Source organism: Meriones unguiculatus, chromosome 10, assembly GCF_030254825.1.
Source record: "Meriones unguiculatus strain TT.TT164.6M chromosome 10, Bangor_MerUng_6.1, whole genome shotgun sequence".
Taxonomy (NCBI): domain Eukaryota; kingdom Metazoa; phylum Chordata; class Mammalia; order Rodentia; family Muridae; genus Meriones; species Meriones unguiculatus.
The window spans coordinates 54,034,534-54,062,184 of record NC_083358.1 but is presented as its reverse complement, the minus strand read 5'-3'; the positions used below and the strand labels follow the sequence as shown (position 1 = coordinate 54,062,184).

General features: G+C 38.0%; 1 protein-coding gene across 3 annotated transcripts; it reads right to left on the bottom strand.

Moving 5' to 3' along the window:
* Positions 1 to 1,143: 1,143 nt before the first annotated feature.
* On the bottom strand, positions 1,144 to 27,646 carry Dnajb4 (DnaJ heat shock protein family (Hsp40) member B4). Of its 3 annotated transcripts, none has more exons than XM_021649624.2 (4): positions 27,048 to 27,646; positions 10,453 to 10,694; positions 3,620 to 4,188; positions 1,144 to 2,391 (listed from the first exon to the last, which is right to left on the bottom strand). In XM_021649624.2, the coding sequence occupies exons 2-4, from the start codon at positions 10,661 to 10,663 to the stop codon at positions 2,158 to 2,160; spliced, it is 1,014 nt and encodes a 337-aa protein (XP_021505299.1). In that variant the 5' UTR covers positions 10,664 to 10,694; positions 27,048 to 27,646; the 3' UTR covers positions 1,144 to 2,157. The 3 variants fall into 3 exon arrangements, with proteins under 3 accessions (XP_021505299.1, XP_060248481.1, XP_060248482.1); XM_060392498.1 differs by lacking the exon at positions 27,048 to 27,646 and adding an exon at positions 22,193 to 22,266; XM_060392499.1 differs by lacking the exon at positions 10,453 to 10,694.
* Between the last annotated feature and the right edge of the window lie 5 nt (positions 27,647 to 27,651).

The following is a 27,651-nucleotide window of genomic DNA, read 5'->3' as shown; positions in this document are numbered from 1 at the left end:
AAGACTGCCATAAGTTTACAGTCAGCCTGAGCCACAGGAGTACCACACCAGCCAGGGCTACCTCAAACCAGACACACACACACAGCCCTACTCCCCAGAAAAACTAAAAGCAACTGAAAAGTTAGGTACTGTGGGTTTCAAATATGAACTACAACCATCACCCCAAGAGAATTTCCATGATGTTCATAGAGATACTGTGATTATCTCAAATCTGGAATTTTTAAAATTTTCTACTTGCAACTAATGTATGCAGCTACTTCCAACAATTCCACTCTTAAGTGGAATGTACCCCAGAGAATGTCAGTTCTGTCCACACAAAAGTTCGCTCACAGATGTTCATAGAATCATTATTCATACAAGCCACTGAGTAGATACAACCCAGATGCCAAAACACCAATGAAGAAGTAAACCAAATGATATTCTACCCAAGCACATGAACTGCCCCCAAAAGGAATGAAACTACTGATAATGAGGCCAGAGTGGACCTTGAATACAATGCTATGCTAAGTGAATGATGTCTAACAAAAAGGCTACATGTTGACCGACTCTGTTATATGACACACCTAGAACATAAAAGTCCACATGAAATGAATATTAGAGCTTCAGGGGTGAAAAGGGAAGTGTAATGGAGAGCAACACGGGCTTTTCACGAGAATTACACAGTGGTGATGACTACACAAGTCAATGATTACATTAAATCCAATAACTAGAGAAGGAACACTAGAAATAAGGAAGCTGGGGCACAGCTCCACAGTCAGAGGAACTTAGTGTGCAGGAGGCTCTGAACTCAGTTACCAGCACCAAAAAGAGGGAGGAAGGTTAGTATGAATTTTATGAGAATTCTATTTCAGTAAATCCATGAGGTATATGCTTATTATAAGTTATATTGAATTTCTAAATCACTTCACATCTATTAAAAAGATTAAGCTGGATGTGGTAGCATACACCTTTAATCCCTGCATTCAGGAGGCAGAGGCAGCGGATCTCTGCAAGTTCATGGCCAACCTGGCATATAAAGTGAGTTCCAGAAATCCTCTCTCAAAAAACAAAAAAAGTTATAGGGTCCAGTATATATCCTTCTGAAAACTTTTATAAAAAAATCTCATAACATCACTTTTGGTAGACATAAAACAGAAGACAGAATAATTTTTAAATGTAAATATATTTAAAAAATTAAAACACCTAAGAAACGCAATCTATGTACATGAAAAAGTAAAATATGTATATGCATAACAGCTAGTAGCAATATTACCCATAAGCAGTGGTGTCTATTCTGTCCTTATTTTGGTTTAACAGCACAGTTTTAGCTCACTGTTCTTCAGGAAATTATTTAAGGTACATAGAGCATATTATGAGGAAGTTATAGAAGGCTTTAAGTGGAAAATTAATGCCAAGTAACAGTATTTTCTCTAAAAACAAATATTTTTATTAAACAAATACTTTAAACTAGTGAACCACAAAATGAGCTTATTAAGTTTAAGATATATTTAACTTGCATAAAATTACAGGTGCCATTTAAAAATGGTCTGTTTCTAAAATATCCATAACTCAGGCTACTGGGATTTCCACAGGAGATAAACTGTCATTCCTTTTCTCTTTATGAAGAGGTCTGCTTTAGGAACACTACAGCCATGGTCTTAAGAAGCGCTACAGCATACTTGAGAAGACACAATGGTAGAGCATACGCATCAATAAATTCTGGTACCAGCCCAAAACAGCATTTGTGAAGGTGGCCTAGACTGAGATTCATGTGACTGTGGCCTTTATTCTGCTCTACATAGTACATGTGCAGTACGAGTTTTAATTTCTATTAGGGAACCTATCACATTGACCATTTAGACACACACACACACACACTCACACACACGAAAGTACTTGGATGATCTAGTACTTTACTAGAAGTATACCTACTGAGCACAAAACCAACTGAGATACTGAAAATTTCTGGAGAAATGAAATACAATACAGTGAATGACTTTTCTCTTCATCTCTACTGTAAAAATTCACTTTGCCTATTTGACCCGTCTCTATTCATGCAATTTAATGAGCCCTCTGAAGAGTTTACACATCTTTATACAGAATTCACATCAGTCAACTGCCAGTACTTTTATATTTTCAGTGTCTTATCAAAATATGGGCAGCAAGGTTCTTCTCATTCTACGAGGCAGGAAGATGCTTCCTAAGGACATCTTTGGATGATGCAGATAGGACGTCTGGGAAGGTCACGTCAAATTCTATCAGGAGGTCACCACGTTGTTCAGGATTTTTGGGAAACGGCAGCCCATATCCAATAATTCTTCTCCTCATCCCAGGTTTCACAATATCACTGACTGACATAGGTATGTTTCTTCCATCCATCGTTGGCACATTAATTGAACAGCCACACAATGCCTAAAGCGCACCAAATAAAATTAAGTTAACAAATTTCCAAACTGAACAATATAAGATGCTGCTGGCTAGTAAAAGATATTATCATGAAGGTAAAATTTTTAACTTCCAAAAGGATTGCAATAGTTATAAAAATCTTTTTCCTATTCTAGAAAATTTGCTCAAGAGAAGCATGATCAGAGATGTTAGCAGAAGCAGAAAAGAGAGGAAAGAGAAGAAGAAAGAAGTAGAGGATGTCTTCCACACTGCCACAGAGGAGACCAGTCTTAAGCTGTCAACATTCAAGGTGCAGAAAACTGAACAGGAGAAAAACAGTCACTTCAGAACTGAACTGCTCAAAATAGGAGCAAGGCCTACTTCTCCAGAAACCCTTGGAGTGTCTACTAGAGGGATGCCTTACAGTTCCTGTTGAACCACACAGGGACATCAGCTAAGACTTCCCCTTCAGAAACACACAAGGAACTCAGGAACATATGCACAGGTTAGCGATTACAACACAGTAGAGCATGAGCATAAAGGCTGTGACACGAAGGACAGACAGAGAGCATCCCCTCATTAAGTGGGTCTGTGAAGCGCATGAACTAAGTAAGTCTGCACTGGTGGCTGGCACTGGGTTCACTCAGTGCAGCTCTGATGCAGAGAAACACAATAGGAAAAAATATATGAGGGTAAAAGCTAGATTTCTACCTTCTGAGCTAGTTTGGAATGCACGGGAGGGATATACTGAGCCATTTAAGATTTGAAACAAGGACATCACCCCATTTCATAGGTTACAACAAAATTTGAGAAGCAGTGCAAGTAAGGACTCAAGGACGACATTAAAGTGGTGGTATTATGTATTATGTATAATTATATACTTGTTATACTGTAATACTTGTTATACAAATCATACTCCAAACCAATCCTTTCAGAACAAACCATATAAATGGTAGTGGGATTGCCAATGCGGATCTCACAGAACACAACCTGAAACTAGAATAGAGCTAACTCAACACTGGGCCATGACGTATATAATCAGGCTTGCACTTGAAACTGACATTTAAATGGTTAATACCAGTAATTAAATTTAGAAACTATGATGTCACCCATAAGAGAGATGTAATAGTACAACTTCCTAGATAGTTGTTATGAGGAATAAAATATGCAGAGCACTGGATAAAGGCCAGCTCCTGCCCAGACAGTTCCCTAAGCTTAACCAGCAGCATACACGTCTTTGGTTTTTCTAACTTACCTCCCGTAAACTAATTTTAGCAGTATAAACAATATTTGATCCATCTCTTTTAAATTTGGGGTGTTCTTTGTCTTTAATAATGAAAACAATGTCTGCTGGGATACTATTTGGTGTTTCATCACCTTCCCTCGGGAAAGTAATTTTGGTGCCTTCTTTCCATCCTTTCTTAATCTCGATGGTGAGAATTTTGTCCTCAGATCTGTAACTCCTTCCATCAGGGTTTAATCTTTTTCGAGAAATCTTCATCCGTTTGGTGCAGCCGTTATATATTTCTTCAAGCGATACTCTAAGTTCATGAATAATGGGAGGGTCTTGTTTGAGACGAGAGGGTCCCACAGAATTCCTGTCTCTTGGATAGCCATTCATGCTGAATCCAAAGGCACTAAAGGGATCTCCGTCTATTTCCATTTCTTCAGTGTCTCGACCTCCACCCATCCTTCTTCCAAAGAAAATTTCAAAGGGATTGGAACCTCCAAAGAAGGCTGCGAATGTGGCGTGGGGATCTCCATGGAAGGTGTATCTGAAGGTTCCTCCTTGCCCATCAGTACCTCCTGCTCCTCCTTTCAAGCCTGAGTGAAGATATAAGCGTAATTAGGAGAAAGGTTCTAAGTCTACATAGTTGGCCATTCACAAATTGCTAATAAATTATCACTTATGGTCTGAAACATCATTATAATTAAACAGAATAGCTACACAGCTACTGAAGAGCCATCCGAAGTTAAAGTTTTAGCTTTTAAATAATTTCTCTAAATTCTTTGCTTTAATAATTTTTTCTTGAAACTTTGTTTCATGATAAATATGAAAAATAAAAGGAAACTGAGACTCCCTTACCTAAAGAACACTGTCCTACCATACTGAAGTATTACAAATTTAAGTTTTAAAGATGCTGACTGAAAAGACTCAAGCAATCACAGAAGATATAAATCATAAGTACCATCATAATTAATATATAATCAATATTAATATCATCATACTAAGTAGCTTAATTCAAGTCTTTTGCTTTCTTTCAGGATTTTTATTATTTTAACTATGTGCATATGATTTCAGGTGCCCCTGAAGGCCAGAAGCACCAAATCTCCTGGAGTTTGTTAAAGATGGCTGTGAGCCTTCTCATGGGGTGCTGGAAAATGAGTTCCAGTCCTCGGAGAGAGCAGCAAGTGCTCCTTACTGCCATCTCTCAAGCTCTTAGATTCCTTACTGTTTAAGAACTAAAATAGAACTCTTTTTACATCAGCAAGGGAAAAACCTCTAATAAAGAGGACAGTGTGAAAAATGTTTTTGTGGACACTAGATTATTATCATGGCAGACAGCAAGACTTCTTGGGCCTATCTTATCACACCCTGACTCAAGGCATTTAAAAACAGACTGAAATCAAGAGTTGCAGGTTTTTAACATGGACTAGTTATCTCTGTCTGACAACCCTCTTTGGACAGCACCACTAACACTTTGCCAGAGCTTCAGCAAAGTAACACGTGGCTGACAAAGACTATATATATTTAAAATAGCACTCTCTACCACATACCAATCAAAGAATGAACTAAAGCCCACAAAATAATACAGTGATGTTTTAGGAGGCCAAGGCAGGCAAACTTTCTACCATTATAAGCAAAGCTTCTGGAGGAGCTTTAGAGGCATCCCTAAACAAAAAAGTAAGGAAGAAAATGAAAATTATAGAACTACGATAAACTTTAGTTTAAAATGGGATTCTTATATCCCAAATTGAGTAATTTGAGGCCAGGGATTAGATGATACTAATTTTTGCACTATTCATGGATATGGGTTGAAAATGACAGGTTCTCCAGTGTATTGAATGAAGACAATCAGCTAATTCTTAAAACCTTCCTATGTTCCTATGCTAAAAACTAAAAAAAAAAAAAACAAAAAAAAAAAAAAACGTCTTTTGAGGATCAGCCTAAAAAAGCAAAAGCAAAATAACATATAACATGAGATTTAATCATTGTAAATGCCAAGGAGACTTAATTTTCCTATCTTATTGTATAGTTGGTTTCTATTATTAAAAGATGTATATGTACATATGTACTGTGTGTACGTATGTACTGTGTGTACGTATGTACTGTGTGTACGTATGTACATATATATAGTGTGTATATCCTATGTCATCCAACAGTCTCAACTAACATCTAAATTTTTACCTTTATCTATGACTAGAAATCTAAAGGACCAAGGGAAACCTAATCAGAGTCCCCATTAAAGGACTGTTATACATACACACACACACACACCAGGAGGACAGGGTACAGAGGATGGTATGGAGGGAACATGAGTGGTAATTAAAATAGTAGTTGGGGTATTCCTTGTAGAAACAGAGTCTGAGAAGGGTAAGCACAGTTACTGTGCAGCTCTTCTGTCTCCCTATTCTAACTTTTGTTAGTGTGGCTGTAACTCCAAATGTGAAAAGTTAATGACAGACTTTCTTATGTGTTAGCTTAAGTATAGAACTCAAAGTCATGACAAGGAAACTAAGTGAGTACTTAAATTATTTCCTTAACTATATCTCCTCTTCTCACAGATTTCAAAAAGCATAATATATTTTACCAGTCAATTAAATTGGGTAAATGAGCTTGCCTATTCTTAGCTCTCTAAAAGGCAAAAATCTAAATGCTCTGGGCACACAACAGAAAAGAAAGAATAACATTTTCAGTATTACATCATAGGTTTGGCTTTTCCCTAAGACCTCTTCCCTTGCTCCCAAAAATGGTAATTCAGTCAGTATTACAGTCTGTGAGAAGATTTGCACACAGACTAAAGTGACTTATTTATCAGAGCTGACAAAATACACCTTGAGATTTTCATACACATCAAATGATCAACTATGTAGGTCAGATAAAGAATGATACTACTTTAACATATGAGAAATAAATGAGAAAATCCTACCAAATGTAAAATGACAAACACTGTAATATGACACGAACTGCTTGCTGTCTCCTGCACTGCTTAACACTAGCATTCTAACAAAGACGCCATCAGCCAGTAACCTTAATCCTGTACACTACAACTCCCAACAAAAACTGTCAACATCCAGCTGGATTCTCTCTGCTCTATGAAATGTTTTCTAGACACCAGTTGGGGAATGGATTCTAGATCCCATATCTTCCTGGGCTTTAAATCAAGTAACCAATGTAATATGCAAAAACAAATACATTTTGGGGATACTATCCATTGCAATGACTTCTACTAGTTAATCTGACAAAAAATATGAAAAGAAGAAATATTTGAGAAGAATTGGAACTGCAAAGAAAAAAGTGATGGCACTTACTAATTCTTTTTTAAGCAGGCCTAGTGTATAAAATTTTTTGATTTGGAACAAGACTTCAGAGTATTAGAAAAAGTACCTTTAAACAGTTTAATTCACAAGAACCCAAGTAACTCATGTCTTTTTAGGACATAGACAATAAAGAGGTGCAGCTGATTAATGTATTAAAGAGACTAGAAAACTAGAAGAAGGTTAATATACTAAACACTTATGTTTGAACACATCAAACTACTTTCAGCATCCAGTGAAAATTACTGCACAAGCAATAATCAACCAAAGTAAAGAGTGAAGGAAAAAAAAATCCTGTAAGGTGTGCTTTAAGGAAATTATTTATTTATTTTTTTATTTTAAAACTGCATTTATTTGTGGTCAGCCAGTCTGTCTGTGACACATACAGTACGCATGCAGAGGTCAGAGGACAACTTTCATAAGTCACTTTGCTCTTTCCACCACATGGGTCACAAAGATTGAAATCAAGTCCACAAGCACCTTTACCAACTGAATCATCTCTCTGGCCCAACAGAGAAGAGTTGAAGACAAACCTCTGTTCATCTACCCAACCAAGACTAAAACTTTAGGACAGAGAATATTTCAAAATCCAATTTTAAATTTCTAAAGTTCCATGGTTATTTTCAAATGTTTCAGCTATGGAGAAAACTGATTACTTAATATGTAGATTACATTACAAAATTAATTTGTATACAGCTCAGCTGTAGTAAATTTACTGTCCCCACAATCCATTTGTGGAATATTTCCACCATTCTCTCAAGAGTTCTCTACTTCTTTACAGCTTATTCCTATTTCTACCTCCAGCCCTAAGCAAGCTAGCTCAGCTGTCTCTATAAAGTTGTCTTTTCCAGATATTTCATAAGTTGAGTTATATAACACATACTGTCTTTTATATCTGGGTTCTTTCATTCAGCATATTTTTCAAGATTTATTCAGTTGTAACACATTTCATTAAATGGGTCATTTTACTGCTAAAAAGTAGCCCACTGGATTATCACTCCTTGTTTATCCATTTGCTAAACCATGTAACTTTTGGATTGTTTTGATGCATGGACTTTAATGGTGCTTTTGTGAACAATCAGGTACATGTCTTTGTATGAGCAAATGCTTTGTTTTGTTACTTTTTTCCCTTTTATAGAGTCCCAGGAATACAACTACTAAACAATATTGTAACATTAAAACATGATTCCTTTATTCAATTTTTTAAAAATCAAAGCATTTTATATTTCAGATGTTAAATGAATTTCACACCATGAACAGCTTCCTCTAAGTACAGGCATTCGGTGTCATCTCACACACTTCTCAGCCAATAGCTCCTTATTCTGCTCCCCTAGCTCCAAGAGTAACAGCGGGAAGGAGGCGGTGCTCCAGCTAGTACACTTGTATTTCAGTTTAGAATTCAGTGTTCTGTTACTCTTGGAGAGGCCTGGGGAGCCAGACTATGAGCACAAACCATGAGAAAAAGAGAAATCTTTTCTGATGATCTTACAATTTGCATTATCTCACACAGAGTATTTACAGCAGATTTTGGGGGAAAGGTACTGAGGATTGAGAACAGGGGTTCCCACATGCTTAGCAAGTGTTGTGCCGCTGAGCTATAACTATATAACTATGTGGTATTCTACCAAAGGGTGAAAAGACAGACACTTTTCTGTGAAAAAAGAATTCTAAAAGCTCAATAGTTTTCACTCTCCTGTATCTTCAGGTCACTAATAACTACAAAAATATTTCTGAATAATGTATGTCAACGCTTTAAGAAAGTAATCCTACCTAACACTCCTTCTACTGCTTAAAGCATGTATCTAGGCAAAGAACATCAAGAATAAAGGAGAGTCAGGACATACAGAGAATCATGATTTTGGTTTTGAAAATTCAAGTCACTGGTAATAATCAATTTTTAAAAAAGTAATAAGGAAAGGGGACAGAACTACTCAAGAAAAGCACTGTCAAGAGGAAACGTAAAGATCAAGTGTACCACTTGGTGACTGAAAATTCTGAAGTCAAACATGTTTAATATGCTCAAATCCTACAGTTCAATCACAGCAGAGGTTCACTTGAGCAGGCCCTATTATGGAGCCAAATATCAGAGGCTTTTGTGGGATCTTCTCAAGAGTGGCCGGAGTTCAGGTAATTCTCAAGAGCCCGCCACTCCTGAGAGGCCACATCATGCTATGCTCAACAGTGTGACCACAGGAACATAGAGGTGGAATTACCCCTGCCTTGCTTTTTTTCAGTGTCTCACTTTGTAAGAACCTGACCCTGGAGAGCCACATCATAACCAAAGACAGCAGCATAAACTTTACTTTTTGGGACTCTAACCAAAAAATGAAGCCAGAGGGAAAGAACCCCACACCAATGAAATGAGCTACCAAATTAGCTTGCTTAACAAGAAGTAAGTGCTAACAGCTTGGCTCCCTTTGAACCATTTCTTTCTAATCAAGGAAATTTGATGTTTAAATGGTATAAACAAAGGGAAAACGAAACTGTTTCCATAGCCGCAGTGACTTAGAAGACATTTGGGAAAAGTAATGAAAAAGCACCTTAGTCCCAACTCTGTAACTTAAAAACCCCAGACCTCGGGTGAATGAACACATTGTTGCTGCTGCTGCTGACTGACAATTTAAAAGTCCTACTTTATGGCCACATTTCACCCGAGAAGCTGGACAAACCTGGATTAAGATACAGATTCATAAAAGGAGAATCTCAAAGGTCTTCCCTGTACTGAGCTCTCTAAGTTCTAGTCTCAGAAAGCAAGAAAAAAAAAAAAAAAAAAGAAGTATGGCTGAGGGAAAAAACAAGCCACCATGCTTTCCTCTTCACCTCAACAGTAAAATTTTCAAAAGGAATAGTTACCTAAAAGAAAATCAGTCACTGTTCCAACTAGGTGGCCATCTTAGGTAAAACAACAAAAACAACACAAAACAAAAAACCTGAGATCTTATTCTCCTGGCACAATATTGCTGTTTACAATTAAGCTAAAAACTTGTTCTGGTATTTTATGACATCAGGGAAATTCTTTCCTCTCTAGGCAGATTGCCAGAAACAACTAGAAGCTAAATGCCTGTGCCTTCTGCTTCTACGACACGCCGCTCTGTCCTGTTCAGTCTCAACTAGCGTCTCTTTAAAAAGGCAAAATAACTTCTCATTTTTCTAAGTAAAATATAAATGACCCAGAGTTTGAGCTGCCAATCTTAATATTTTAAATGCCTGAAGACTCTATTAGTTCTGACAAAAAAAAATCCATTAAAAAACAAAACAGGTTGCATAAGACTTTTAAACAGGCATGGGAACCGAAGACTTCTTTTAAAATATAAAATGTTAAAATCATAAATCTAACAGTAGAGTACGTACATTTTATAAGAAAAAACAAATCCAAAAGACAAACATGAACATTTCATTCATAGCTCATTCAAATAATCAAGGATTAGACCTTGTTCTAAATGTTTTCTTTTTAATTTAGGTATGATCTAATTTAATGATAAACAGAAGGCTGAGAGAAAAAAGAAAAGGTAAGATTCAGAGCCAAAGGAATAAAAATATGCAGCTTACCTTCTTCCCCAAACTGATCATATATTTCTCTCTTTTTAGGATCACTCAGTACTTCATAAGCTTCTGCGACCTCTTTAAATTTTTCCTCTGCTTGAGGAGATTTGTTCTTGTCCGGATGAAATTTGAGGGCTTGTTTTCGGTAAGCCTTTTTGATATCTTCATCTGTAGCTCCTTTTTCAATTCCCAAAATGGAATAATAGTCTTTCCCCATTTCGAATGCCTTGAAATGAACTTAGATTTCCCTTTGTAAAAGAAAACAGCGTCCCCAGGCTTAGCAACACAATCGATTATGAGAAAATAAAAGCAAGCTGGAGATCTTACAAGTTAAAGCAAATCAGCGATTGCTCAGCTGTCCCAAGGCAGCAGGCAGCGTCTCTATTTAATTCCTTCCCCAGCAGCTCACTTACAGATAAATATACACCACAGGAGAGCCGGCCTCCTTCTAGACCCTCCCATTTCACTACGTGTCTCTGTACTTTCTAGAACAGCTAATGCTACAGGACGTCACTTTCCCAGCGGCCTCTAGGCAAAGCACGGAGCTGTGTCTCTCCTCCTCCATGGTTAACTATTCCCTGTCCTTCTTTCTGGCTCTACCATTTTATTTCCTGTGGATCTACCAAACCAGTGTTTCCTTCTTTCTGGCTCTACCATTTTATTTCCTGTGGATCTACCAAACCAGTGTTTCAGCACAGAATGTCACAACTACATACACATTTACTCCATTAGAGGTAAGAAGGCAACAGAAATGATAGTCATTAGGCAACCCATTTAAAGTGATTATACAGATAGTCACAAACCTTGTGAAGGAATTCTAATTTCATTTTCAAGTTACCTAGCTGGAAAATGTTTGGAACTAAAATATGAGGTGTTTACATTTAAAATCTTCAAATAATCTGGGTCATTTTCAAAATTCCTGTGATCTATCAATCTAATTTCATATGGTAAAAAGGCTATTATAAAATTGAAAAGCAGTATTTTAATATAAACAGATGACTTAAGAGTGATTTTTACTAGGTTTTTATTTTTTTGTAATATTTAGTAATCAAATTATTTATAAAAGCTCACTGCCTGCATTCTGAGAGTCATTGTTTTCATAGTGCAGGGGCAAGGATTTAGGGCAAGGATCAGATTTCAACATGTTCATTTCACTGTAAATCTCACCCTGGATCAATTTAAAATCTGGATATACAATTTAAAAGAGGCAGCAAGGTAACCATACTTTAAAAATACATTTCCCCTAATTTTAAATATGTACTTATTGACAAAGATTTTTTAAAGCATGGGGAAAGAAATTCTCCCTATCTTTTAAGTGTTCCCTGGTACTATTAGTATATTAGAAATATTAGTATATTTCCTTTTAATCCCTTAAAAAACAATGCTGTTATTTGCTGTAATGTTTTTTAATTAACAAAGTATAAAACACTTTTACATTTATATACCATTTGATGCTTTTTTATGTTTCTTGAATAAATGAGAAATATTTTCAATGTAAATAATTCATCTTTTATCTCTTTAAGGGTTTTCAATCTTTTTTTTTTTTTTTTCCAAAATGCTTCCATTTCTATGTAAGTACTGAAACTCAAGGCCATGGACATAGCTACTAGGAAGCCTTTCACATCTGAACCATTTCCAGCCACCATTTTTTATATGATATTGAAAAGATGGATTACTAAGACAATGTCCAAAAAAATGTACTCAATTCATACTGTATTAAAAAACCCCCAATGTCTGGAAACTTGAAGGAGTTGCTGCTAAAAGGAAAAGGAAATAGTCATACATTAAGAATATACTGAAAACTTCATGGCTCCCGAGCAATGGAGTCACCCCTCCGCTTGCCAGCACTTTGATGACTAGGCACTTGGGAAGGCTTCCGTCTACAGACTTCAAGGCTGTGACTTCCTAGTAGCCCTCAAAGTCCCTCCCACAGCATCTCCCTGCTGGGAATCTCATACTTTGCCTCCCACAGCCGCAGCAGCTTAGTGTGCTAGTTTCAGGTTTTCAGACTATCAACAAACATCAGTATCTCAAGACTTTTTTTTTTTCCAAATCCAAAGAACTAGGAGAAGTTAAATCAAAAGTCACCATGCGACTGATACTCTGAAAATGCACACACCACCATACTCAGTCATAAATATTTACTTGCTGATACAGGTCTGTGGGTGCAGATATTGAAAGAATATAAAAAGAAGCTATAATTAGTAACTGACATATTTTCTCCTTAAAAATATGGCTAATATATTCTTGTCCAAGTGTTAAATAGGACTTGGCATTTAAATTTTTTATTTTACTACTAACTGGCAAGATGCCATGTTATAATTTTCTTCTTTTTATTAAAAGTAGCTAGGCCTGATGTCTTATGCTTGTAAATCCAGGTCTCAGAAGAGCATGAATTTATTTTTCCAAGTATGTAAAAAAGCTTAAATGTGATTATTTTATCAACATTAACAGCAATAAGGTTTTCATGCATAAAAGCATGTTGAAGTAAAATGTCACTTTATTTTAATGACACATGGCCAGAAATAATTAAAAATTTGAAAGTCATTTAATCAAACTTCCTTAATTGGGCTATTATGCTTACTAACTATACAAAATTTATTTGTATTTAAACCCCAAACACCTAGAAGTATAACATATCATTCAACTGACTCCATCTTCTAATTTGTTTTTTTTCTTTGTGACAGGGTTTCTCTGTGTAGCCTTAGTTGTCCTGTACTCACTTTGTAGACCAGGCTGGCCTCCAACTCTCACAGACCCACCTGCCTCAGCCTCCTAGAGTGCTAGGATTACAGGTGTGCACCACCATAGCCAGCTTCTAATTTGGTTTTTATTCCTACATAACAAGACAAATCTTACCTGTTGTGCTGGCTCTCACCAATCTCAACACTCAAAAGACTGAGGCAGCTGAAGGTCAGCCTAAGGTACACAGTGAGCTCAGGGACAGTCTGAACTAAGTAAGGAAACCATGTCTTACTCACAAACTATCCTCAGTTCATTGTAAAGAGTACAGAGACATGGGATGACTTCTAGGACTCTGGGTTTAATCCCCAAGGGATAGAGGAAGGAAGAAGGAAAGAGAGGAGATAGAAAGCTCACAGTGGTACTAAGGAACTTTTAAACAATGGTTTAAAGCAGATTAAAAGTTGTTAAAAGCAGATTCTGGAGACAAGCCTTTCTGAATTAGAATTCTGGTAATACTACTCACCAGCTGTGTCCTGGGATCTAAACTCTGTGTCTCAGCTTCCTTGTCTGTCAATTTGGTTGCTATCAATATTAGCTTTATAAGGCTGCCATGAGGATTAAATATAATGTGCACTATGTTTAAATATGGAAGACAGTGAAGATTAAAAGTGTTAGATACTTTTATGATTTATTATGTGAAATCCAACAACGTTCTTTCAGAAAACACTCTTATAAAAGTTTTCTTATAAGAGAAAACACTCACATATGTGTTTTATAACACACATATATGCAAACAAAACTATGTTTGGCTCTTTCCAAATATTCCTGTTAATATATGCTACTTATCTACCTTCATTATGTTAATCCCAGCAGCTGGGAGGCAGAGGCTGGTGGATCTTTCTGAATTAGAGGCCAGTCTGGTTTACAAAGTGAGTTCCAAGAGCCTGGGTTGTTACACAGAAAAACAATCTCAAAAAAATAGCTATGGAGCTGGAGAGATGGCTCAGAGGTTAAGGGCACTGTCTGCTCTTCCAAAGGTCCTGAGTTCCATTCCCAGCAACCACATGGTGGTTCATAACCACCTATAGTGCCCTCTTCTGGCATGCAAGTGTACATATAGGCAGAATAATAAATGAATCTTTAAAAAAAAAAAAGAGCTATGACTGTCTAAAGGATAAAGCCATAGGTATTTGTATATTTGTATTCTTGGTTTCTAAAGTCAGTGCTGACATTTAAACAGCTGAAACTGCTCTGTAGTTTAACTTAAGGACTATTATGGTGATGTACACCTTTAATTCCAGCAGACAGGAGAATCTCTGAGTTGGAGGGCAGCCTGGTTTACATCATGAGTTCCAGAACATCCAGAGCTATGTGGACAGACCCTGTCTTAACCCCATCACAAAAACAAAAAACATAAAAATACAGTCTTGAAAGCAGTGAAATTCATGACATCTACATAAAATCTTTACACTATTTTAAGCTGTAAAGACTATTTTGCTACCAGTGAAAGTCTGCTGGTAAATCTCCACTTACTCTGGATTTTAGTTAGCAAAAAGCATTGTTACCAAAACAAATGAGTTAACTTCCAGACTTCCTCTCCAAGGACCCAGATACTGCTGCCATCCCACCACAGCCAAGGTCCTTTTCAGCTTTACATCCAAATTCCCAGCTTCTCGTTCAGCCTTCCTGATAATAGCAATTATATAATAGCAGTGTAGAAAATACTTTTTTTGTGCTCTCTGGTATCTATGCCATGTATGTGTACACACTTGGTATTTAAGCAAGAGAAATTTTCATAAAGCTTTCCTATAACTATGGGCTAACAGTGAGCTATGTCTTTTCAAGTTTTCAAAGTCTTTTCAAAGTTTTTTCATCTGTTTTATTTTTGAAGCAGGGTCTACATTAAGTAAGTGGGCTCTGAATTCATGCTGCTGCTGCCTCAGCCTCCTGAATGCTAGAATTACAGTAGACAGAAGCCATGAGGCCCTGCAGCTGTGATAACAATACTCAGACACTGTTCCAATATTAGCATAAAAGCAAAGACCATTGGGTTGTGTCTACTCTACTATTTCTACTATTTAAAATAATCTAAATTATTCTTTAAAAAAATCAAACTAAAAAAAAAATCAAACTACTAGTGACCTAATAATTACAATACCTTACTTATATGTATTATACTTTCCTTAAAACCCTGTAAGCACTAATTAGGAAACTAAGTTTGGAACTCAGACTCCAAATTTTCAGCCCAATTGAAAGGTCTAAGACATTCATAATGATTAAAATAACAATAACTTCTGTCATAGTTATAACTGCAAGTTTAATTTAAAGAAAAAACCCACAAATTTAAAGAGATTCACTGTGTTTCTGTGTGTGCACACAAGCTTGTGTGTCTGTGGTGTGTGTGTGTGTGTGTGTGTATGTGTGTGTGGTGCAGGGGATGGACCCAGGGCTCTGTACAGGTTAGGCAAGTGCTCTACAGCTAAGGGCTCCATCTCCAGACCTTACCCCATTAGGCTACAAGGCAGAAGACAGAAACTTAAATCAAGTATCATAAAGATATTAACCCTATTTACTTAAGATCAAGTTGTTTCTGGTTGGGTGGTAGAGGCCAACTTTGGCTGCCAACTTTGCCCCCCATCAAAAAATAAAAATAAACTGTTCTGGAAATCCTGCCTACAGATGCCCTTCTTTAGGTTATTGCAGTAGTGTGGCTCACTCTATTTAGTAGTTAGTATCATCTAAAAGAGCATTTTGTTTATAGAATTTGACAGTACTCCATGAATTGTTTTAAAAACTGGTTGCTGTTAGGTTCAATTCCCAGCACCAGAAGAAAAAAAAAAAAAAAGAATAACTGTTACCAAAGCCCCCATTTCCCATAAGCTGTGAACAGCTCAGCCAATACTCTAAATGCTCATTATGTGTTCCACATTACTCCCAATGCTATCGAGCAGACAGCATCCTTGCTCTCCTTCAGTGCATATTCACAAGAGGGAGACAAACCACCCAATGAAGAAAGGAGGGAGTGCGGGACACAATGTTACTAAGATTCCGAGGTGGAGGGCTATACTCCATCCTGCAAGGGCTCCTGCTTGGCTCTAAGTGCATGGCTGTCCTCAGAGCACTGGCATTTTTAACCAAAAGAGCAAGACTGCACATCTCACTTTAAAGGGTGCAGGCTGACCACAATGCTTTTGGAAAGACAGGCTGATATGGAGTGCTCACTGACCTCTTTAATTCTGTGGTTCATGTGTCACACAGCAAGGATACTTCAGGCAACAGACTGAATCACACAGATGATAGCAATTAGAGAAGACTATCACCTAGTAATATTAAAATAGCCATTTTAATGTGTTAACACACCAACATTCACCATGTCAAGAAGAAATGTCTCTGCTGAGAACTGCCTTTGGTTTTCATCTTTTCCATCTTTTACTCCCCTGAACAACTATAAACATACCTTCAAGTTCTTTACTTAAGTTTAATTCTGGTAAAAAGGAAGTGAAATTAAACACCAAATAAATACTACCAAGTTGGGCTGGAGAAACGGCTCAGTGGTTAAGAGTATTTGCTTTTTCACTGGTTAAGAGCCCAAGTTTGGTTTCCAGATCCCACATGGTTGCTCACAATTATCCATATCTCCAGTTCCAGGGCATCCAATGCCTTTTCCTGAATAGGCACCAGACATGCACTGGTGTAAAAAATACATGCAGGCAAAATATTCACGCACATAAAATTGTTTAAAATACTAAGTTATATTGGTTATGAGAGAAATGCAATATGAAAAAGCATACAATTTGAAATGAGGGTCTAGAGAGATTGCTCAGTGGTCAAGGGCACTTGCTACTCTTGCAGAGGAGCCCTGTAACTCCATGTCCAGGAGATCCAACACCCTCTTCTGACCTCTGTGGCTATTGCACATATATACTGTGCATATATACATTCAGGCAAAACACTTGTTTGCATAAAAGTAAAAATGAAGCAGGGCATGGTAGCACACATCTTTAATCCCAATACTAGGGAAGCAGAGGCGGGTATGTCTAGAGGCTAGCTTGCTTTAAGAAATGAGTTCCAGGACAGCTTGGGTTGCTACACAAAACACCCTGTCTCAAAAAACAAAGCAAAAGACAACAAAAATAAATAAAAATTGTCACAAAAAAAAAAAAAACCCAAAAAAACCTTGGAATGAGAGGAGTTTTGTCTGTATACTTAGTTTTGTCACTTAGTTTGCAATATGCGGTCTAAGGAAGCTATGCTCTGTTCTAGGTCTTGGGTCTCCCATTACACATGGCTAACCTTTTCTGCAGCATTAGAGTGGCCTTAGGAGTAGGAGATGGGATGGGGAAATGACTTTATGGCTAAGAGCACATACTACTCTCACAGAGGGCCTGAGTTCAGTTCCCAGCACGTGTCCAGTGGCCTACAACCAACTGCAGCACTGGGGGGACCCGTGCCTCTGCTATCTATGGGCACATGCACTCATCTGTGCACACACCTCTATAGATTCACAAATGGGATCAGCAATACATCTTTAAAAGATTGAGAAAATACATGAATGTGAAACACTGCAGATTCACACTTCTCCTCTTAGGGCTGACTTCCTCTTAGAAGCCCTCATAAAGGCTGGGGATGCAGCTCCATGGCAGAATTTGTCTTAGCATGGCAAGACCCTGGGAACAATCTTCCGAAATAGATAAAAAGTAAGAAAAGAATGTGAGGAAAGACTTGAAATTCTGAAAGAGAGGGAAGGGAGGAGGCTTAAACTTTGGATCACGAACATAAAGTGCAGAGGGAAAAAAATGACAAAGTGTCTTCTATACAGAGAAAGGCCAGATAAAGAGTGACAAGCTTCCCTCAGGAAGAAGACAGTACTGGCCAGACTGTTCAAAGTCAGTGTTCAAAAAGTACTACTTCAGGGGCTGGAGAGCTGGCTCAGGGGTTAAGAGAACTTCCTGGCTTCCAGTTTCATTTCCACCACCTACTCAGCTCACAGGCAGCTCTAACTACAGCATCGGAGGAACTGATATCCTCTTCTGGCTTCCTCAGGATCCAGCACATAGGTGGCACACCACACACACACACACACACACACACACATACACACACAACAAGTAAAAACATAAATCTTATTTAAAAAAAAAATGCTTCTTGAAGGCTAGTTTTTTGGGTACAAGCACTTGCTGCTGAGCCCAAAAACCTGCTTCAATCCCTAGGAGCCACCACATTATAGAAGACCCTGTAAACTATTCTCTTACAAACACATGGTGGTATACACATACCCACACACGTACACTAACACAAATGTAATTTTTTTTTTTTTTTTTAGAAAAGTGCTACTTCGAGTAGCTTGGATAGCATAAAAGAAGCTCTAACGTGTATCATCAGTGAAAAAAAAAAAAGGAAGAAAGCTAATGCTGTTCAATTGTTTGGTCATTCAAATATTAAATGACAATTTTAAAACCTGTGAAGTTTTGTTTTGTTTTCTTAGCAAAGTAAAGTGATTTTAATAAAAGTTTTAACTTAATATTTTAAAGTTTTAACTTTAATATTTTAGCCATCCAAAAAGCATATATAAAACAAACCCAAAAAGGTCAGTAGGAGATAGAATTTTACCTGACATGATTCTCCAGATACTATCATCTACCTCCTCTAAAACTTCCAGCACTTTATTATGATAGGTATGTAATTCCAAAAGTTTTCAATTTTTGATACTATGTTTCTTAATCAGTTTTATAATACTTTCCCTAAACAGAGCATAACAGAATATATACATTTATACTGATTTAATTTTCTTCAAAAAAAGACATAAAGTAAAATTAAAAAAAAAATTTTTAAACAAGTCTTTCAAAAATAAGGTAAAAATAAAATTGCTTTAAGAAGCTTATTAAAAACTTATAGTCAGGTGCAGGGACACACACCTTTAATCCCAGCACTCTGTAAGTCTGAGGACAGCATAGTGAGTTTCAGGATATCCAGGCACAAACAGAATTTACTAGAGGTACTGGGGAATACTAACCAGAAATATTTTGTGCTTGAAAAACTTTCTGAATGGGAATATAATTATTTTTCTTTTGGGAGAGTACAGAACTAATTTATTCATACTGTAATATTTAAATGTTTTCATTAGCCCTTCTATATTACTTTTATAGGAAGTACCAAAAGTTTACTAGGAACTTCAAAACAAAAAGGGAGCTCATCTACTTTTCTAGCACCTTGAGATCTACTTTGTAAATAGTGTTCCTGGGGCTGGGAAGGAAATCTCAGTGGGAAAAGTGTGCAATTCCTAGCACCCACATAAAAGCCAAGTGGCCTGTATCCTCAGATGCTGAGGGATATGGGCTGGGCAATTGATTGCTAGCCAGCCAGTCTGGCTAATACAGCCAGCCCCTAGCTCCAGGTTCACTGAGTGACTCTGTCTTAAAAAATAAGGTTGAGAGCTGGGAGTGGTGGCATGTGTAATCCCAGCATACAGGGAGGCAGAGGTAGATGGATCTCTGTCAAATTGAGGGCTACCCTGGTCTACAAACCAAGTCCAGGATAGCCAAGGCTACACAGAGAAACCCTGTCTCAAAAACCAAAACAAACAAAAAACAACAACAAAATAAAGTTAAGATAGAGGAAGACATTAAACATTTACCTCTGGCATATGCATACACACACACAACATTTGTATATATGAATATACATATATATACATGTGTAGATACTTATTTTTTTAAGATTTATTATTTATACAACATTCTGCCTGCACATCAGATCTTACTATAGATGGTTATGAGCCACCATGTGGTTGCTGGGAATTGAACTCAGGACATTGAGTGTTCTTAACCTCTGAGCCATCTCTCCAGCCCAGTATATACTTATTTTCAACACCAACTTAGGTGATCAAAAGAAACTGGGATTTCTAGATTATTTTAAATGTGTCTTGATACATTCATATGCTTATAACACTATGTTAAAAGATCACTGTGACATGCAATCTGCATACCAATTATCAGCAAGGCACTGCATATGCTCTGGGGGGGGGGAGTACTAAAACTTTAAAATCAGTGTGTACCCACACTTGCACAGCATTTCTTCTGACAGCCTACCATCATCACGGGCTGCTGGAACAAACAGTGCAGGTCTACCAGTTTTGAGACTCTCAGCCTATGAACTTAAGCATATCATGTACACACCTCATCTAACATACATACCTGGAAGGTTCTTGGGTTACTATAAAGAATCCATTTTCACTCATAGAAAGCATTTTGTATCACTTGCTTTAAAAAAGATGAAGGGATTTCAAACAAAACCCAGTATTTAAGGGAGTATTTACACATGCTCCTGGGTTGGGGATTCAGCTCAGTGATAGAGCACTTGTTTAGTAAGAACAAGGTCCTAGGTTCAGTCAGTTTGGGGCAAGGTGGAGTCAGGAGAGACAAAATTACAAACAAAATAAAACAAACAAAAACCAAGGTAACCACAACACATGCTCAGACAAGAATTACTTGCATGACGTTGAAAGTAAATTAACACTAGGAAACACACTGAGGTGGTTTTACTTTCTTCATTTCTAGAGTTCTTTTCCTCATAAACAGAGAAGGCACTGGCCATTTAATCCCAACAACTGGGAGGCAGAGGCAGATGGATCCCTATGAGGCCAGCCTGGGATACACAGGAAAACCCTGTCTCAAAAACACAGAGGGAGAGGTGAGGCAGAAACTGTAGCTTCTACAAAAGTAGTACCTAGCACAGGGAAAGAAACATTTATGACAAAAAGGAGAAGCAGGTAGGGAGATGGGTTGCCAGAGAGGAACATGGGCTCTTGGCCAACACTGTGACAGATGGTCTGCTCAGCTGGATGGTTATCGTGCTAAGTGTTTAGAGCTATGAAAAGGCTTAATTTAAGTCAGTACCAAATTTTACTACAAATTACATTATATCTATGTGGGTATAATCAAACTGATGCTCTGAAGGAGACTTAACCACAATTCAAAGATTTATTGACAGCCACCAAAAATAACTATTCCAATATTCCTAAAAATGAGCAAACCTATAGTATTTACCAACTACTATAAAACTGGGTTACTGACTGTTTAATTCCAGATACAATGAGCTCAAACTACTGTTTTTGCCTAGAAAAGGCACAGATTTAAAAAATTAAGGTATCAAAAATAACTGAAATATAAATGGTGAAAATGTTTTTAAAATAGTCTTTACTGAGCCAACAAGATGCTTGTTACCAATCCCCGGGGCTCACAATGAAGAAAGAAAAAGTATTCCCACAGAACTGTTCTCTGTGCATGGCCTACACATGCGCACACACACACACACACACACACACCGTGAATATGTAAGGCACATACTGTCTACCACTCCTCTCATCAGACAGTGGTACAGTCGAGAAGTTAAAGTCAGGACTAGATGCTTAATAATGCTAAATGACTGGACATTAGTGGGAAATGTTTGCTGACTCCCATGATATACACGTTATTCCTCATGAAGGGATTTTAACAAGCATGAAACAAAACCAAAAACAAACAAAAAGCCTGCTTTGGGCAAAATTCCTTTAAAATACTTTATACTATAAACTCATAAAATAAAAGTTAGCATCTTTTTGCTTGAGGAATGGTAAAGATAAAATTCATAAACTGACTCTCAACCTGGCAATGCCTGCAGGGGTGGGGGATGGGTATGTATCTGCAGTGTAAACTGAGCTGTCCTCAAAATGTAGTGTGTTATAAATGGTGGAGAAAGACTGCTTCATAATCTAACTTTCTTGGTCAGTTTGATCATTTTCAATCTAACTCATCAATCCTGACCATAAATGACTGGCCATTTCTTCCAAATTAAATCTACTTTCTAAAACTGTGGCAGATGCTGAGTCAGCAAATTCTGGATCACTACTTTCCTAAGGGAAATACAGGTTTCCGTTAGCCTTTCGTCTTATTCTCAGCAAACACCCTGACAAATAACTTCCTTTTTATATGTATTCCTACGTACAGATTCCTATTTTATGCTGTTAATTTACTGACACTAACTCACAGGCAAAAGCAGCATAAGTTGTGCCTGATGAACTCACCTAACATGTATTTTCTCCATCAGGTACATCACAGCCTCTAGACATATAAGCTCTTTAGCATTGTGCCTGGGATCCATTTAATGGTGAAACTGCTTTTTCAAAAAAATAAAAATAAAAATAAAAAAAAATTAAACAGAAGTGCCAAAAGAAAAAAAAAGTTATACTAAATAAACCCTGAAAAGGATGTACTTACAGTAAAGAGCTAACAATAATACCAGAGACCTGACAGGCTGGAGAAATGGCGCAAGTGCCGAGCAAGTGTAAAGCTCTGAGCTCAGATTCCCAGCACTCACACAAAAGCTGCCAGGCTGTGTGCATCTTTAATCCCAGTGCTGTGGGAGCAGAGACAGGCAGACTCTGCGTGATCACTGGCCAGCCAGGAAAGCTTGAACAGCAAGCTGCAGGGTCAATGAGAGGTCCTATCTTAGAGAGAGAGAGAGAGAGAATTTAAAAAAAGAACCCCATCTTAACCTCTGGCATATGAGTGCACACTCATAAAATAGTTAAATAACATTTTTAAAAGAATGCAAAGCCCGACTTGTTCAACTTGAAGCTGGTTCATAAAACTCACATTGCCACTCTGACATGTGTTCATGATCAAATGACTCCAATCATCTTGAAAACTGATCTGGCTATAAAAATAAATTTTGTGAAGTAGGTAAATTCATAAATACAGAACTGGCAAGAAATTAGGGTTAACTGTATAAAGATGTGCCACTACCAATGAACTCTTATCAGCTTAAAACAAAAAAATTCTGAGCAGTACCAGAAACACCTGCACCCAAATGGTATGCCTTTGACACATTTGTTATATTAAGTGTATCCTTTACTGCAGAAACTCTCCATGGAGCTTAATTTCCCAGCCTCTGAGAGTGGTGCTGCTGTGGACTTTGACTGAAGTTAGGCTCCTAATCCACACTTGTCCCCAGAAATCAGCTCTCGCTTATTACCCTACATAAATTCTTTCACTAGGCTGTAATCTCCCAAGGGATCTCCCTCCAGCCCTTCCTCCTCCTCTCTTCCATTCCCTATCCTGTCTTCTTTACCACAAGACCTTTGCATAACACACTGATAAACTTTTGGTGAATGAATAAACAGAAATGGTTAACTACAGAACCTAAAGTAAAATGGCTATGAAATAAAGACAAAGGAGATATTTTAAATAGATTCTACACAGTTTTCCAACCTGCTAGATGTGCGGGTTAGGAACTGGTTTTCTGGGCTGAACAAAGGTGTGCATAACTGTTACTAATCAAAGAGAAGGTAAGAGTAAGACATTTGAAGGGAAAGTCAGGTTCGTTACATATATGCTATAGTTGTGTTAATACTCTCCTCAGTTACACTACTTCTATATGGAAAGTATTATTGTTTGACTATATTCCTAAATACTGTGTTGTAACAACTTTCCTGGCTACCTCCCCCAACAATGTAAGACCCTACAGATGAAGGTTTGCTTAATTAATGGAGAAGCAGACAGCCATGTACCTATATGGTAGGATATATCAGGTAGAGGAATGTATCAGACATAAAATCCTCAAAGTGAGGTAATATCACACATCTTTGGAAACTGAAGGAAGCTGTGTATGTAGCACACATTATTGACACACCTAGGATACTGTCAGGTAGATGTGCAGGTTAGGAGTGGTATCAGATGCTGGTTTCTGAGCTGAACAAGAACTCAAAGAGAATATAAGAGTAAGAGCTTTGAGGGAAGGCAAGTTCATTGCGTGTATGCTATGGTTTTGTTAATAACCCTCCTGACTCTAACAGAGCCAGTGCTCTAAGGACTTCAGAAACAAAGAACTAGAGCTTTAGGGTGTGGAGTTTGGGCCACACTGTGAGGTGCACTCAGTGCTGTCTGATCTGACAGGAAGGCTCCTCGTGACTTGGCTGAGCTCTTTACTAGGTTTAAACAGAGACTAAGGACTGGGATGACATCAGTGAGCATTCATGAAGTTATTTACAGAATGAGGAATGTGTGTGCTAAATGACCTATCTCATCATTAGGGTTTTCCTATCCCAATCTTTCAATCCACTGTTTAATGAGCTACAGACTTTTACTACTAGACTGATGGAAATAATTGGATGAAAGGAAATGGAGAATTGACAGAGTAACTCATGATTTCACATTTATAGACTAAGAGTATCTTCTCAAAGGTGGTGTTTTTATTGTTTACTGGACATGCCCAGACTCCAGCAAAATACTCAGCTCTTTTTTTGACATACCTACTAGGTGTCCTACTAGGTGTCAATGTTAAGTTCAAGGTCAACCTGGGCCATACAAGATCCTGTCTTGATAAGAAAAATAAAACAAAACAAAGACTACCATTTGATTCTGAAGAAGTTGTTATAGTCTTAATTGCTACAACTAGACAAAATGGCAAACGTAATGACTAATAAATCACAGGAAACCAGCAACTTCAGATGCTTTGTGTAAAGAAATTCTATTTTCCTCTCAAGTTCATGTCTCCTTAAAAACATTTTCAAAATAAAATAAAATCACCAATTAACTAAAAAAATACAAAAACATGAGAATCAGAAGGCAAATTCCAGAATGATCACAGCTCTAAGTAGAAACGGAAATGTCATCAGAGAAACAAAATTCTACTAAAAACAAAACTGTTGTCCCAAGTGAGTCTTAAATCTGATATCCACCCATCTTTACTTAAGGATTTATTTAGTAAAGATACTCAGTTTCCTAAGAATCAATTTCCAGGAGGAAATTTTATAAAGTGAAAGTAGAGATCCTGATTACAAAAACAAGATGATTTGCATTCTACACATTGAACACATGAATCCAGTTACCTAAATATTAAGTTATCAATCCCTGGAAAAGTACTTTTTTAAAGTTACTGTTTTATAATCATGCATGAAAAAGGCTAAAGAGTATCCAGGCACAGGTAAGAGGAAGAATAAAGACTAAGGCAGGGAAATCTTGGGTAGCAAAGTGGACAAATAGCTGGAGTGGAGTGAGGAAGAAATGTGTGGAGATCTCATTACATGGAGCTTTTCTAGAGAAAAGGCTTAAAATATAACTAGAAATACATAGGGCAGATCTGTTTCCAAGAAATCATGATGGATTGTAAAAGTCAGGAAGAAGAGATGCTTGAGCTACAAAAAGGGGGGTAAGAGTAGTCCTTGGAGGACATGCCTCTATGCTGGGTACATTACTTTTGAATCCTTATATATTTGTTATATCTCTGCACAAACTTTAATTTTTGAAAGACTTTTATTTTACATGTTCGAGTGTTTTGTTTGTATGTGTATGTACCAAGTGTGTGTTAGTGCCCACTGGGGTTAGAAGAGGACATTGGTTCCCCTGGGGCTGGAGTAATAGATGTTCTGAGTTGCCATGTGGATGGGAGGGACATTTAAACCATGGTCCTCTGGAAGAACAGCCAGTGCTCAACTGCTGAGCCATCTCCAGCCCCACAAATTCCTTTTTTTTTTTAAGAGAAACATAAACAGGAAGGAGCAAAACCTCAAGTGTGTCCTTTTGGTAAGACTTTAATGATGGGTAACTTGGGCCAGGGCTGGAAGCAGCAGGGATAAAAAGTACTGGACCTTAAAACATACATTGGCAATATGGTCAATACATGTCTTCCTGATGGCCAAAGGAAAGGCAGGGACAGGAATCAAGGAAATGGTTCACAATGAGTAGAAGCTTTTTAAGCTGTTAAGTTCCATGACTGAAGGTATTTTCAGTTATTACACCTGGTGGTACTTAAAAGGGGTGTGCTGGCATTGAGGGCAGTAGAGGCCAAAGATTATAATATTCAAGGCATACAGCAAAGAATTATTCAGCTCAAAAACTCAATAGTATTGAGGTTAAGAAATCTTCATCTATACTGATTACGATGTACTTCCATTCTAGAATATCCGCATTTCCAATACATATGTTGTAAAAAATTAGAAATGAACGTTCTTTCACTATTTAGAAAAACAAACAAACAACAACAAAAACCACCTAAACGATGGAGTATATGGATTAAATTAGAGGGGAGTAAATAATACTCCAAATTATTTTAATCAGAATAACTAATTGGTATACAAATCTAATTAATGATATAAAAAAATTACTGATGAATAAGTGCTATTTGCTGGGCAAACTTTCTCAAAATATGAGTGAACTTTTCCTTAGCAACTGCTTCTATAGATTTCTTATAGTGCTATGATGAAGTCTACAGCCCAATACCTTTACTGTTTTTCCAAATCCGCGAACATTCTGAGATAGCTATGAACACGTAAAAAGGATGAGCTGAACTATAAAATGGCCAAGACAGCGCTGGTTTAAACAAAATCATGGTGTTTGTATATGCAAGCATGTGACTTGGTAACTGGTCTATAATGGGTCTTGAACAAGTGGGCACATTAGTTTCCAGTTATCAGAAAGATAGAAGCATGAACTTCTGTCATTCTATGACTGGTGGTAAGAAAAAGGCTTCTTAAAAAAAAATGCTTTTTACACAATTGAGGGATGCCATATGTTAGAAAGTCCGTTTTACCCCATTCCTTTGTTAGCTAAATTGGGGAGGGAGCGTCATTGAGAACCTCCCAATTCATCCCAGTAATTGTCAGCATTAGCCAGAGTGCCTGAGGCATGCTCAGGAACGGTCTAAAGAAATGTGGTTAATTGGCACATACAGCAAATATCAAGAGCTGACACCCCCCCCCCCCATCATCTAGTCAGGAAATGAAAATTCAAAACTTTACATCTATCTGATTACCCGCAGCGGGGCGGGGAAAACGAAGTCAGGCTTTGGGTCAAGAACAGGACAATGTTCACTGTCATGGACACAGCCTGGCCAAAGACAGACAGCACTAGGTGTCGAATACCGAATTTTACAACACTCACGTTTTTAAGGGACAAAGGGCGGTCATAATTTCACCATCCGCTCACCCACATTATTTTACACATAAACTCGGTAGGTACCCAGCTCGAGAACTAAGGGCCCCGTGGTCTGAGTTCATGCCCGCTTGTGGCGGGACGGTCTGGAAGTCACAGGAGGCGGCAGCTCAGCACCCCGAAGCATGCCGGGCCCCGCCGGGCCGGGCCGCAGACGGTTCCGCAGCGTCGCCGCGGTGACCCCGCGCGGCCCTCGCCCTACGGGCCGCGCACTCGCGGGACACTATTGCGTGACGTCCACGCCCGGCGACGTCAAGCCTCTCACTACGGAAACACGGGAGGACACTAGGCCGCTGAGGCCGCAACTACTGTAGATTCCGCCTTTGCCTTCAAGTTTACTATGACCCAGGAGCACTCGCAGCGGCAGCCACTGTACCAACCGCCAAGGCGAGGGAACAATAGCCCGCAAACGTGCGGAAACGCGGCACCGAGATTAACCCCACTCTCGCGGGATTTTAGTCACACTTCGCGATACTCTTTGCCTGGCGTTGGGTCTCAGCACCCGCCCCCTCCCACAGCTGCGCGTTAGCTCTGAAGCATCGCGGGATTTCCG

Excerpts from the sequence above, each read along its gene's own strand:
- Dnajb4 (XM_021649624.2), bottom strand. The coding sequence starts at position 10,663 with ATGGGGAAAGACTATTATTCCATTTTGGGAATTGAAAAAGGAGCTACA. Across the intron at positions 4,189-10,452 it reads TGATCAGTTTGGGGAAGAAG|GCTTGAAAGGAGGAGCAGGA; the intron begins GTAAGCTGCATA and ends ATCTTCACTCAG. Across the intron at positions 2,392-3,619 it reads CTAAAATTAGTTTACGGGAG|GCATTGTGTGGCTGTTCAAT; the intron begins GTAAGTTAGAAA and ends GGTGCGCTTTAG.